Source organism: Phycodurus eques, chromosome 10, assembly GCF_024500275.1.
Source record: "Phycodurus eques isolate BA_2022a chromosome 10, UOR_Pequ_1.1, whole genome shotgun sequence".
Classification (NCBI taxonomy): Eukaryota; Metazoa; Chordata; class Actinopteri; order Syngnathiformes; family Syngnathidae; genus Phycodurus; species Phycodurus eques.
This window is the reverse complement of record NC_084534.1, coordinates 19,211,583-19,226,155: the sequence shown is the minus strand read 5'-3', so window position 1 is coordinate 19,226,155 and position 14,573 is coordinate 19,211,583. Positions and strand designations below refer to the sequence as shown.

Here is a 14,573-nt window from a genome sequence, read left to right as displayed (position 1 = left end):
CTGAGGACCTTCGTGTAGCGTTTTTCAGCCATCTTGTAGCATCTATAGCTTTTTGTGGGGGCGTCGTCAATTACTTTCGGACACGACTGAAGTGGAGCATCACGGTGAAGAGTGTCACTTCCACTAACCCTGGCTAAACTTAGCTCCTCCCAGACATACGAAGATGTTAGTCACTCAATCAAGATGTATCACTTCAACCTACTTCCTTGACACCAATGGCTACTTTCCTAATAGCTAGGGCTTTAGAATCTTAGAGGGGTCAAGAAATGGTACAAAAACCATGAATACTGTAGCTGAAATCATGAATATCGACACGCAAATAGACAGGGGTTCACTGTACCTCGATCTGGCCGATGGTCTTCTGGTACTCCTTCTCTCTGTTCTTAAAGAGCGACTCTGTCTCGTCAATGAGGCTGCCGAGACTTCTGTCCTGGGAGTCCTTGGAATTAACAGCAGAGAGATTAGGCTGATCAATCATCCATGGTCGGTCTATTCACAGGGTGGGTGGGGGAACTCACTGGTTCCGTGCCTTCGCCGCCCCCGTCGCCCGGGAGTGCGTTGGTGCAGGGCGGTACCGCCGCCGCGGTCGTCAAGATTCCGCACGGCACGTTGTAGTTGGCGAAGTCCTCCCACAACAGCAGCGTCTCCTCGTTCTCTTCCCACGTCAGACTGTCGCAGTCATCGTCCAGGTCAAACGTCTCGCGCCTGGCAACAGAGGCGTTATCTGAACAGTGTCTATAGGTTGAAGAGAGAGAGAGGGGAAAAAAGGAGGAAGGAGGGAGAGAAAACTAGTAACGCAATGTTAAGCAAAGATGACATGCATAGAAGAAATAGAAAAATGTTAGTGATTAGTAAAGGCATTGTTAGAAAAGACAAGTCAGCACTGAGAGCTCTGGTCCATTTTTAGAATTGATTGGCCCATATCGGTCTTCAATCAAAAAAAGAAAGTGGATCACATGATGAGTTGATATGGATCAGAATGGCCCCCGCCAGGGATGCACTCACACTTTTTACAGCTTTGGCTCATAAATTACACCGAAGTCTGGTTGGGTCAAATGTGTCTAGGCAACACCTGAGTCCATCTCTGCTATTTATTCACTAATTAGGTACATTGACACAAACCTAATGACAGCTAATACATAACCATCCATCCATTTTCTGTACTGCTTATCCTCATTAGGGTGAGCTGAAGCCTATTCCAGCTGACTTTTGGTGAGAGAAGTAGGTTACACCCTGGACTTGTCGTGAGCCAAACGCGGTACGCTTACATTTACAGTTAACCCTAACATGCTTATTTAAACTTGTTTTCAATTTCCCCAAATTACTAACTAAAAATGTAACTTCCCTCACCTGAATTCAAAACCCACTCAGTATGAGAGGTTGTCTGTCTCTATATGTGCCCTGTAAGAACTGTGTTTTAATGTGGCTTTAATATGTAAGTCAGTTAATTTCCCCCTTAGGATCAACAATGCAATACTCCATTGGAACACCAGAGAGAGTTGAGTGACTATAATAAACAAAGCCAGCAGCTGTGTATCACAAAACCATTACTCTTGGTGTAGACGCGATCACATAGCTGTGGTGGGTGTCGGGGTGTGAAAGTCACGCTTACAACTGGTTTAGCATGCGCTTCATCTCATCCGTGATGTTGAGCGTGTCCTCCTCCAGAGGGCTGGGCTCTGCGTCCATCTCAGAAACCTCCTCGTCGGACACCGCCTTGCGCTCTTTCCTTTTGCAGGCCGCAGAGGCACCCTGCTAAAAACACACACAAACGTGGATAAACATCCCTACATGCATCCAGTTGGGCTAAGGCTTGTCTTGCTAAAATGCTAACAGTTGGGATGCTAGCCTGAGTAGAGAACGTGCTAAGGTAGATTGATAAAGCTTTTACGTTCTTGCCTTGTGGTCAGGTATCATTTGTAATTGGTAAAATGCTAACATTCTAACTGTTGGTAAGTTTAGATAGCAACCTGAATGCAAAAAAAAAAAGCTGAGGCAGATCATTTTACATCTTGCCCTGTAGTCAGGGTCAATTTCTAATAGGAATCGATAAAATGTTAACATGTTAACAATGTTTATCTCAACAAAATGTAGCAACATGAGTATAAAAAGCGCTGAAGCAGATTGGTAAGGATTTTTTGTTTTCTTACACATCATGGCTTACAGAAGTCAAGTGCTGTTTCTCATGAGAATTGATAAATTGCTATTTAACAGTCAGGTACAATTTTTAAAGTTTTTAAACTTTTTAAAATATAATGTGAACATGCTCACGGTTGTATGCTAACATGTGGAGAGATAGCAATCCGACTACACAAAGCACCAAGACAGATCTATACGGATTTTATGTCACGTCGTTCAATCAGGCGCTATTCCTAATTACAATTGCTGAAATCCTAACACGCTGACGGTTGATATGCTAACATAGCGCAACCTCTTGTACAAGCGGTGTTCAGGTGGATTGATGAGGTTTTCACATCTTGCCCTGTAGCTATTTCTAATTGATAACACGGTGACAGTTAGTATGCTAACATGTTGCAAGTTGCAACCTGAGTACAATTCGGCTGTTCTTGTGTCCGGAACACAGGTCGGTTTTGTTTAAATTATTTTGTGCGTTCGTATCACGACTTGCGATCTCGACACGGACCAAAAATGGTATTTCTTTCTTCCATTTTGTTTCTTGGGGAATCTTTTTTTTTTAAAATTATTTTTAAGTTTTTTTTACAGAGTGCTACTGTTTTCTGGAAACCCACCCTATCTGGAAGTGACCTGGCCGTGCTGGCGTTGAACATCTTAGACATGTCCTCTGAGTTGCGCTGCTGCGCCACGTCACACAGCTTAGCCGTGATGTCGATGCGTCTACAGATGTCCATGTCCACCCGCCGGGCTTTCTCCTGAATCTTGGAGTCCAGGTCAGACATTTGCTACATGGAGAGGGAAAAAACTGAGTGTGAACTCCATTCAGCGCGCGATGATTTAAAGGTTACTAATGTAATCACTGAAATACTGTAGCTTTGTCTGCTACGTATTTGATTGTTTCTAATACAATTTTGAGATCAAGTAGGTACATTTGCAAACGCAGATTGTGTGAGTGTTTCGGACTAGACACAAGCGTATGGTGAAAGTTGCGGTTCGCTATTCTGTGAAGCCCTTTGAGACACTTTTGTGATTAAGGGCTATACAAGTAAACTTGTCTTGAGTTGACTATTCATGACTTCCCATATTTGCGTCTTTTTCTGTGGAACCAAGTATGGAAAAACTGAACTGAAAAACTCACCTATTCATGGTGTTTGTACACTGTCACACTTTATGATACCACAAGATGGCTCCAAAGCCCTGTCTAATAGGAAATTAGGATTGTGTCAAGGCAGTATGTTGAACTGATACATCTCAACTGAGGAGCAAAGATTTTTGTCCAGGAGGTATACTAGACAGATGTCTGATGATAAATTACGAAGATTTTTTTGTCTACGCCATCTAACGTGGGCACAACATGACATCAAAGTTTGACGATCATTTAGAGGATGGGTGTCCAAACAACAGCACGGGGGCCATTTATGGGCTGCTGTCAACATTTTAGCGGCCCGTAGCATATGCAAAAAACAACATACAATAAATACTGCTACTATTAATGATAATAAATTGGTTTTATATCAAGCTTATCTAGACATGCAAATAAACTATTTACAACTAAAATAAAACATTTCTCTTCTTTGCAATCAATAATAATAAAAAAATGTTTCATAAAACAAAAATGGTTTGCTCTTTGTCAAGGTCTGATTTGTGAACATAAATTAATTATCCTTAAATTAACTGGTTTAAGAATTTAAACTTACTACACTGAAAACTTGTTTTGGTTCTCAATGTGGACATGTGATTTAACTGCTGGTCAGTGTAGGGACGGCTCTCTTTTAGTCGGATAAAAAATTATTTGCCATATCACCTTTAACAAAAAGCTGTGCTGTAGCAGTTTTTGTATAACCAACAACAATATGTAATTGCTTGATGAATTGGTTTTCCCGTGTTTAATATAGTAAAGTAAAGTTGCCCTTGTAACCTTCAATTTTTCTTCATATGGCCCTTTGTGGAAATTTGGACACCATCCATCCATCCATTTTTCTGAGCCGCTTCTCCTCACAAGGGTCGCGGGCGTGCTGGAGCCTATCCCAGCTATCATCGGGCAGGAGGCGGGGTACACCCTGAACTGGTTGCCAGCCAATCGCAGGGCACATACAAACAAACAACCATTGGCACTCACATTCACACCTACGGGCAATTTAGAGTTGTCAATTAACACACCTGATTTAAAGACTTCACCATGAAAACTGGGGTGGTGAGGACCTGATCATTGGCGCTTTCACCTTTAATTTATTTCATTTGATTTTTTTTCTTCCCCATTTTTCATTGGACATACAACACCAAACTTATTTAGTTTGAAAGAACGACATACGGTATGAGTATACTTCGTACAAAGTTAATTGGATGAGTTCTATGGACACAGTTAAAACATCTCGAACACGACCACCAAGGATTGTGACCATGTCTAAAAATCAGTACATGCAAGACCTCTATACAATAATAGGACCCACTTCTTTAATACCACTTACCCTTCTCTTGATTTGGACGTGTGGGATGAGATAAAGCACAGAAAATAAATATATATTTATTTGTTTATTTATTTATTTATTTTTTTAGAAGAATAGATGTCTCAAATTTCCAATATGCAAGATAAACAACAAAAGCTTTTAAGCGTATTTATTCCTGAGCAAGCACACACTGGGAGCGGCCCACTGCGGTACATCAACACTGTATATCACTGGGAAGCAGAGCAGGCAAAGAACAATACGAGCACTGCACAGAACAGGAAAAGCACTTAGATCTACATCACGTCTTTCAATAGAAAATTTCTTGGACTTCTGCTTCCACATTCTTCTGAGGACGAAAGGGTTTCCCAGTATAACGCAATGTGGGAACAATAACTACAAAAGTACAGGTGTGACGCCTCAATCAGATGGCGGCTACTTACATCGCTCATGAGGCTCTTGAAAACCACAAGTTCCGCCTTTAGTCGCTCCACCTTGTCGTTCAGGTCATCTTGAATCTCTGATGATTCTTTGGCACGCTGAGTGGACATCAGGGAATCAAAACAAGACGAACAACTATTAGATAAACAACTAGATTATTCAATGAACTAGATTATTCAATGAACCTAACATGCATGTTTTTGGTATGGCTCGAACCGAGATTCAAACCCCAAACCTCACAAGTCAGGCAGACTTGCTAACCACAATGTCACCATCCTGCTTCCATTGATTTCCAGAGTCTATTAACTGGGCAGTGGGAATATTTTGCCCAAACTTCATCATCTCATATTGAATTTGTAGGATGGCATGATTGATAAACGACATCAGGGAAAACCCACGTATGGGGTCTTGTGTTGGGCAGCACGGCTGAGTTGTGGTAATGTCCCTCTCCTTGTATGGATTTTCTCCAGGGACCCCAGCTTCCTCCCGCATTCCAAAAGCATGCATGTTAGGTTCAGTGAAGACTCTAAAAATTCCGTAGGTGTGGATTTGTGTGCAAATGGTTGTTTTGTTCGATATGTGCCCCACTTCTCTTGCCAAAACTCAGCTGGGGTAGGCTCCATTTCAACCGCGACACATCCAGCGTATTATACCGGAGGTGGGTGACTTGGTGCCAAATTGGTATTTTTTGCCATCATTTACGTTATTGCACTGAATGTACTTTTCCAGCTCTCCTGTACAGCAATGCATCCTTCTGTGTGCTAAAGGTTAATGCTCCCGTGGGACGCCACTCCACCGCTTTTTTGCTGACCAACAATCCAAACATGCGCAATCGATGGAAGCAAACGCAGAAAGAGGTCACCATGCCGACTGTGTCATCAGGACCTGGCCTTTTGCCTCCAGGTGTGTTTAACGTGATTTTTCGATTCAACACTTTGTGGAGGGGTTGCACATGTACCATGAAAGAACATGTTAACTACCGTAAAAATGCAGATAAAGGAATTGATTTTCTACTTTTTCCACATTGAATGTTAGCATTGGATTTTTAGCCAGGAAGTAGCCTTCTAGCTCACGTAAGGACAGACTTTCCATAAATTTCAGCATTTTTATTCTAGGAATTGATTTTCAGTTTTTTTGCTGCCCCAAATGTAACCATTTGGCTAATCCTAGCATTATTCTGCATGAATGAGGAAGTAGCCTACTAGCTCACATAAGGACAGACTTTCCACAAATTTCAGCATTTTTGTTTAAGGGCTTTATTTTGTTAGCATTTGGATAATGTAGTGTTATCCTCCCTGAACCAGAAAGTAGTCGGTTAGCTAACAAACACCGCCATATTTTTTTCCACTTTAGATAAAGGAATTTATCTTCCCTTTTTGTCTCCCCCAAATGTTAGAGTTTGGTTAATCCTAGCATTGTTATGCACGGATGTTCATGGCAGACTGCGATGATGAATTTGATAAAGTTGTGAAAGATTTATTCAACATATTCTGGCAGATGATTGATGAGAGCTAGCCAGCTACGGCTAACTACCAGCTAAGCTAACTAGCTGGCTCGTCGAAGCGGATGTTCCCAGCCAGCCAGCATGGATTTATGCTTTTTATGGCACAGAGACCGGCGCAAAACAGACCACGTCTACAACACGGCAAGGGATCCGAGATAAAGTAAGGAAATTTAAACTAAAAAGAAGTTCTGGCAACCAGTTTTTCCCTCCAGAAAAAGATAAAACGCTCCAGCCAAAATGCGTCTTTTCTGGTGGTGTGACAAAATCTGCGACCCCAAAAAACCTGCCACCAGGACATTACCAGGGGGCTATAGATAGTTTTCAAATAATCTAATTGGATTTTTTATTTGTCAGACAATGACGTCTTTATGTCGGAAGAGCACAAGGAGTAACGATTCAATTGTGATTTGTTACTCATTCGTTACCGTCAATGCAAATAGCAAATTGGGATTTAGATGGCGAGTCTGTATGTTTGTGGAATAAAATGTTTTCCCCCCCAACCTGGTGCAGGGATTCCACCGCAGACTCCAGATGCTCGCGTTTGGACAGCTCCTCCTCCCATCTGTGAACACAACACAAAGGTGGGTCACTCACTACCGGGTTGGCCCCCCCCGAGGGCGACGAGACAGAGGTAATGTCTGGTTAATACTTTCTCTGATTACACAATGCCACTGACACACCCCACTACCTCAGTGGAAAAGATTTAAGTCATTTCACAACAAATGTTCAAGCGTCTTTTGAATGTGTGTCTGCACGAGGATATTTGAGCTTTAAACACACCCAATTCCTTTTGTGCTAGCTCAACTACAAGAAACTGAATTAATGAATGTGTGCAAAGCTATTTAAAATGATCACATAATGGTTTCCAACAGTCAGGATCTGATAGTAAAATAACTACCATAAAAGCCGCTACACATGAAGTGTGGATTGCTAAACGAGCACGCTAATGCTAACAATGACTGAAGTGTTGACGTTTAGTCATAACACTTTCTATTTCGTACAATCTTTTTGTCAATTTAATATCTTAGACCACAGAAATGCAAAACATGAGACCCCAATTTGCAAATAGTTGCCTGGCGCGTTAATTGAGTCAAATGCAAATTTGGGAGGCGTCATCTAACAGTCTTGCAATTAAAAGAAAATATTGGTTTATTGCAATGTATGTCAAGTCAAAGTGTAGTTTCCTACGAAATGCAAAAGGTTGCATATCTCCCCAGTCCATCAACATGGACACACACAACATTGTGGAGTGACCATACCCTCTATCGGAACATTAATTGTTGTTAAAGACGCCCCTTCCACATGACGTAAGATCACATTTAATTTTGGACAGTTTAATTAATTTGAGACTTGATGTGTTTTGCTTAGCAAAATAGTTCAAATGGGCTCCACGGTTAACTATTTGTTGTCCGTGTATGATTGCGTCTATGACCTGAGATAATTACAGTTATGTTTTTCTGCGAGGGACAGACATTTATTAGGCATGCCTTGCTAGGCTCTGCTGGTTTGATTAGCAACAAGCATTTATATACTGTTTCTTAAGTTACACATCTATGAGAGGAAATACACTGTACGGTACTTGTAGATATACATTGAGCTCTTAGTTGTATATTATAGTGCCAAAAAAAGAAACTTGGTCTAGTTTTAAATTTTGTTTTCTTTTTGTTCAAGCTGGAGGTAAGTTTAACACAAGATGCCATTGCTACCACAAGCAGTGACGCTCTGAGGGCAGCAGGTTCCTTTCAAACTGGAGTCCATTCTTTATGATGCACTGAGACATTGACCGACAGTGAGACTGCACCTAAAAATAACGTTGCAAACCTCATGGCGGCTGCGTGCTAAAATTGGCAGCACTTGTCTCTTTTCCCCTGCGTTGACACCTCCCATCACTCACCAACTGCATCACGGTGGCCATACCCTGCAGCATACTTGTGGCTTCAGGCAGTGGACTGCATCATATTACAACGCTTTGTGATGTGAGCTTGAAGGCTGAGTCACACATGGAGATGAGTAGGTTGAGAATGGACAAAGGCTTCATTGAGCAAGCAGTGTACAGTAGGTCACACGTGACCATGAGCTATAGTACACAGCTATGGGAACCCAGAAAGGGTAGTATGAATCCAATATGAATTTTATAATAATACAGATTAGTCATTGTGTATAAATACCTAACCTTGTTTTATTACCCTTCTAGTGTTGTTTTTGGAGGACTTTCCCAAGTGTACGTCTTTCTGACTTCCTGTCTATCCGTCAGTGGGGCAGGTATGAACTCTGCCCAGCATTAAGTTGCACTTCGACAATTTGTATTGTATTGCAGCTGTGTGGTGTCGAACATAACAGAAAACTGTAAACACATCTTTAAATGCTCCTTCGATAATTATCGAAGAAAGCATCCAGTGTCTAGCTCCACCCTCCACAAATGTACCGAAGCGCACCACTGTGACCGACACTTTATTTACAATGGAAAGTAAGGATGAACTTAATAAACGATCCACTGATTCACTTCTGTTGATTGATTACGTGGAATTGATTCTTGATTAATCACTGCTTCAAAGAAACAGAGACAAAATGGAGTGTGTCCACAACTTGGCTACCACCAACAGAGGTGCTGTTGATTTAGTTGTAACTAGTTTGCTGGCTAAAGAAGACCAATGAAGAGCTACATCCACACTGTGGATAAACTGCCCTAGGTAATGTTGTTTTCCTGGCATGGAAACAGGAGTTCAAAACATTCAGAAATATATTTTTTCCCATAGAAGATGAAGGAAATTTTATGAAATGCATATCAGTAATGGAACCTCAATAAAAAAAATTATCAGAATCAAACAGTATCACCTGATGGAATATGTAGTTTTCCCCTTTGGGTTTCCATTTAAAAACACCACTCTAAATTCTGAAGACCACCATTGAATTCTGGGACCAAGCCACTGCCTTTTCACCATGGAGAGATAACAACACGCCGGGAAGTCACTTTTGGCCACACAAGATGCGTCAGTGGGTATTCACTTTCTCAACAAACCTCCTCCTTGTTTCCATTTCAACATGCTCTGTCTCATCAAGGAGAAATCTTCCTTGGCAGCGTGTGAAACCTTCTAAAAAAATGCTGGCAGTGCTGCTTCACAGAGCACACAAAGACCACCACCCACCCTCCCTCAAACAGTCTCAGGACTTTAGCTAACGTCTCTGGAGTTCACAACATCACAGGACAACAAAGCCAACATCATCTTCTTTAATCTTATCTGTGATACCCAAGAAACGCAATTTAAATTTGAACAATGGGCAGAAGAGAAGGCAACCTGTGCCAATAACACTTACCGGTAGGCTATTTAATATGTCATCTATCAATCATGGACTATGGAATCTCAGTCTGACTGCAGGAATTTCACCCCACAGTTCAGAATTTTGGAGGACTATTTCGAGATTAGACAATGGGAACTGCTTCTCAATTTGGTTCCTGGAATTCTTTTCGGGACGATTTATGTTCTACATAAGTCTTCCAGGGACCTGTGTGAATACAACACAACAGTGGCCACAGAAATATTTTACTTCCAGGAACTAATGTATCAAGAACTAAAACTTCCCGGTAGTGTTGAGGCAAAGGGGCCTTAAATTTAATTCCACTGTAATTTATTGGGCACCTTCTTAGGGGCTAATATTCTTCAAAGTGCCTGGAACCTTGGGGCAGGATGTATTAGTACTGTAAATCATTATTCTTATACAACTGTTTTTGGTGTTATTTCCTTAGTGTCTGGATCTGTTCCTGTCAACACTAATTTGCCATTCAAAAGCCTGAGAGGCTTAACTGGTATAGGGGGAGTTATGACTGAACCAGAGGTCGGTAATAACACGCTGCATTTACTCGAGTAACATTTTCCATAAACTGTACTTGTCAGAGTACTTCCAATGCACCATACTATTTACTTGAGTAGTTATGTGAAGAAGGGTCGATACTTTTACTCCGTTACGATCGACATGCCGTTCGCTACTTTTATTTATTCATTCTTGCGTGTGCGCGTCTATTTTTAGACTCCATCTTAGACTTCCGCATAGGGTTGCGCCAATCAAATGGGATCACCAATGTCATTTGACTCCAATTCACCAATGAAATGACACAAGGCAGTCACATGACCACACACATAGCCTTCACAAGCCAATCAAAATAACTCATTTTGGGGGAGAAAACAGCCGCGCGACTGTTTATGTTACAGACTCCAAAAAACAGCAGCTTTATCATGCAGCTCTTAAATTGCGACTGCTCAAACTTGCAGGGCCAATCGCAGGGCATCCCTAAGTAACTATTGCCACAGAAGTTTGTTGATCTACGTTGCTGCAGAGAAGAACCACAAAACAGGTGATGATGAAAGAAAGGCTGTGTTTGCAACCTCTGGAACAGAGGGCCCAAGACCAGAAAGGACAGAGGAGCTTCGTAGAGGGGCAATGTTCTTCTGTGAACTTAAAGGCCTAAGTAAGTACGCTGCTGCACCTGCTTGATACTGTTGTGGACCATTGAGTGTCTGGACCATGGGATCTATTGTCTTAATTTCACCCATAGGAACCTTTTTTCCAGAACCAGAACTATTTTTGTAATTTTTGATCACCCGATCTTTACTACTGAAATAGGAGCTTCTGGAAGACCTTTGTATGTTTCAACTATGGGAGCTATTGTCTAAATTTTGACCTGAAGAACCTCATTACGGAACTAGAAACTTTTGGAGGATCACTGTGTATTTCAGTTGCGGAAACTATTCCCGACATTTAGTTCCATGGGCCAACAAAAGACCCAACTGGTGGAATACGACTCTCAAAAGGCCCTTAAACCTTTGGGTCACTCCCATTTTGCTCCAATATTTGTTGTGTAATGCTACAAAATGGATGGCAAGGAAGTTAATGCACAGGCTCACATCACAATATCTCCTACTCGATTGGTGGGATAGTGCAGTCACTTGTGTTCCTTTCACCTGCATAATCCAATTTGCATAAATATTCCGTGGACCTGAGATTGCTAACCAAGACAACGAGGAGAACTACAAGTTCCTGGCCCTTTTTGTTGACTGAAAATCAGCAACTTCCACTTTTTCCGTCAAAGTGACCTGCATCATCTAAACGAAGTATGTTGAGTTGTCACCATCTCAGCAGTGCTTCTGTGACTATGTGATGACTTGTCTATGTGGAGTCTCCTTACAAGGACAAAGATCAGCAGGATGCTCGGAGGCCGTATTACCGACCGCAGCTCACATTCTCTGTAACTTGCCCCCACTAAATCAACATCTGTGTGCTACTGCTGTGCTTGGAGAAAATGAAAATATAACCACACATGCATTTGGCAGACTAATATAAACCACAAAGATGAAATACAGCTACAGGCGAGCTATGAAACTGCATCTTGAATTTTATATCCTCAAAAACAATGCCGTTCATCATAATTTAATAAAAAATAATTTAAAAAAAAAAAGGTAAAATATAATTACTGTATTTTCATGACCATAAGGCGCACCGTATTAAAAGGCGCAGTCTCAGTTACGAGGTCTATTTCTGTATTTAACACATACATAAGGCGCACCATATTATTGGGCGCAGGCATGGTAAAACATATGCTAGCTTAAAACATACGGAAGCATGCATGCACGCTAAAACAATGTTTTTAAAAAGGCAGCGGGAGCAAAACTGAGTTCGGTTGTACTTTATTGGAGTATTTAACAATGTACTCACGTTATTTTTTTATCAATCCTCATCTACAAATCCATCAAAGTCCTCATCTTCTGTATCCGAAATGAACAGCTGGGCAAGTTCTCAATCAAACACGCCAGATTCCCTCTCGTACTCGTCGGAGTCAGTCTCGTTGCCGTGCGGCTCCTCAGAAATGATGCCGGCTTTTACGAAAGCTCAAACAACAGTGCAAGCAGACACGTTAGCCCAAGCATCCGGAATCCATTCACAAATTGTGGTGTAACTCGCCCGGCGCTGCCTCCTGGTCTTAGTAAAGCTGTGTTCGCCATTTGTCAACCCACGCCGCTCACTTCACTTTCAACGCCCTGTTTACACGGATGTCCAACGGTTCGCCAAGCCTCCCGGAATGATGGCAAGCTTCCTCACTTGCTACACATGGCAGAGTTATTGCACTCAGTCGAATGGTGACTTAAGACGCTTCTCCCGGCTGTTCTTTGCTCATTAATCCATTGCTCGAGTTGGTCTTCCAACTCGGGCCACCTCGCCTTGTTTCCGCGTTTTATTTTTTTTCCTGCGGAAACTCAGCTTCGTCTTCCTGACTTTGCGAAGCTCGTTTTCCTGCTTCCTCCACTTGCGAACCATGGATTTGTTGATCTTGAATTCTCTCGAGGCTGCTCGATTCCCATGTTCCTCCGCGTAACTGATAGCTTGTAGTTTAAACTGTGCTTTGTAAGCGTGTCTCTTCTCGGTGCCATTTTCGGGGGTCCTTAGCCAAACCGATTTTGTTTTGTACAATGCACACCCCGGCGCTATATACCCACTGGGGGCGTGGCTTTAGCGTCCTCCTTCACGCACCCTTCCCCCTTTAGGTCCGCATGCTGTCCTCAGCCACGTCCACTTTTCCTCTGTATAAGCAGCCTGTCGGCAGGAAATGCTCCCACTCAGTCAAGTTGTCAAAAAAGTAAAAGTCAAGCGGAACGCTCATCACACAACATTTATAGATGTTGGAACTCGGTGCACACATAAGCCGCGCCGCATTATAAGGCGCCCCCGTCCATTTTGGAGAAAATGTAAGACTTAAGTGTGCCTTATGGTCGTGAAAATACAGTATATTTAATTACTTTATTTTAAAATTTTAGTCATTTTTCTAATTAATATGTACTTAAATACAGAAAAACTATTTAAAGTGTATCTAAATGCAGTATAACAATATTTGTATTACGTTTTTACCATTTCATTCTATACTAATGCAGTGGTTTTTATATTGTTGCTAGTGGGTATTGTTATACAATAAAAATATTATTGTAACATGCATTTGTATTATTGATGTCATCCTTATGGCTTTTACTTTGTAGAAAAGTCAAAAAAATACTTCTTTTTTTTTTAAATTATCCAAATAGCCTTTTAAATGTAGAGTAGCTCCATTTCTCTGAGTCACTGTGTATGAATACTGCAACATTTACCACATACAGCACAGAGTGCATCGTCAGGTTTTTAAAAAAAAAAATTTTCAAATGGAAAAAGCATTTTGATCACAGACGTATCTGGCCAGCAGCAACATTCCAGCAGTGCAAACACTCCCCCTGCCACGAGTCTACAATGTTTGTGTGTGTGTGTGTGTGTGTGTCTGGGAGTAACATTTGCACCACATAGTTTTTCCCACCGGAGGATACCCACATCTCGGCAAAGCACACACATTCAAACCTGACGTTCTTAGGCGTGCTGTTTTTTTACTTGCTACTTGTCATAATGATCTGAACCCTAAAACGTCACTCATGTTTTGTCACATTCAAAATGATGAGGGTTTATGTTTACATGACATGTCATATGATGCTTTCACTTGATGATATCTTTAGTGCGCCATTAGTGAACACTTATCTAACATCCTGATGTTCAAAAGACAATGGAAAACCTATTGTGAACACATGCACACACACATACACAGAAGTGTGGTTGAGAATCATTCTTTAAGACAACTCCCTGTTTAAACTAAAAATAAATGCACCAAGATAGTAGGAACTCAAAATCTACTCCATGTACAAACATACTATACCTTCTAATTCTATGGGAGGGTACATTATATGTATGTAATAAACGATAAAAAAAATGGTAAGAACACAACAAAAAGCCTACAATAAGAAAAGCCATAATCAGCGTTTTAGTCAACCCAATGACAAAAAAAAAACAATTTGAATGAAAAACCTGGTGTAAAAGCTTAAATAAAAAAATATTACTTTTTTCTTAAAGATAATTACAATAAAAATAGTACAAATTCTTAGCATGAGTTCTTCGCAGTCCAAACACTTTAATCAATAAACAAAACTTTAAAATACAATGAATAAAATCTAAAAACAAGATTACCAGTGAAATAGCATACCATA

At 41.1% G+C, this 14,573-nt stretch overlaps 1 protein-coding gene across 4 annotated transcripts in view; it reads right to left on the bottom strand.

The window, feature by feature from the left end:
* The window catches only part of iffo2b (intermediate filament family orphan 2b), a 29,321-nt gene that overhangs the window by 3,569 nt on the left and 11,179 nt on the right, over positions 1 to 14,573 (bottom strand). The window contains exons 2-7 of one of the 4 annotated variants that reach the window (XM_061687977.1): positions 7,027 to 7,087; positions 5,024 to 5,119; positions 2,751 to 2,921; positions 1,613 to 1,755; positions 519 to 735; positions 341 to 439 (exon numbers count right to left, since the gene is read on the bottom strand). In XM_061687977.1, the coding sequence (XP_061543961.1) occupies positions 341 to 439; positions 519 to 735; positions 1,613 to 1,755; positions 2,751 to 2,921; positions 5,024 to 5,119; positions 7,027 to 7,087 (787 nt within the window). The remainder of the gene's footprint in view (positions 1 to 340; positions 440 to 518; positions 736 to 1,612; positions 1,756 to 2,750; positions 2,922 to 5,023; positions 5,120 to 7,026; positions 7,088 to 14,573) is intronic. The other 3 variants (XM_061687979.1, XM_061687978.1, XM_061687980.1) reach the window with 3 other exon arrangements.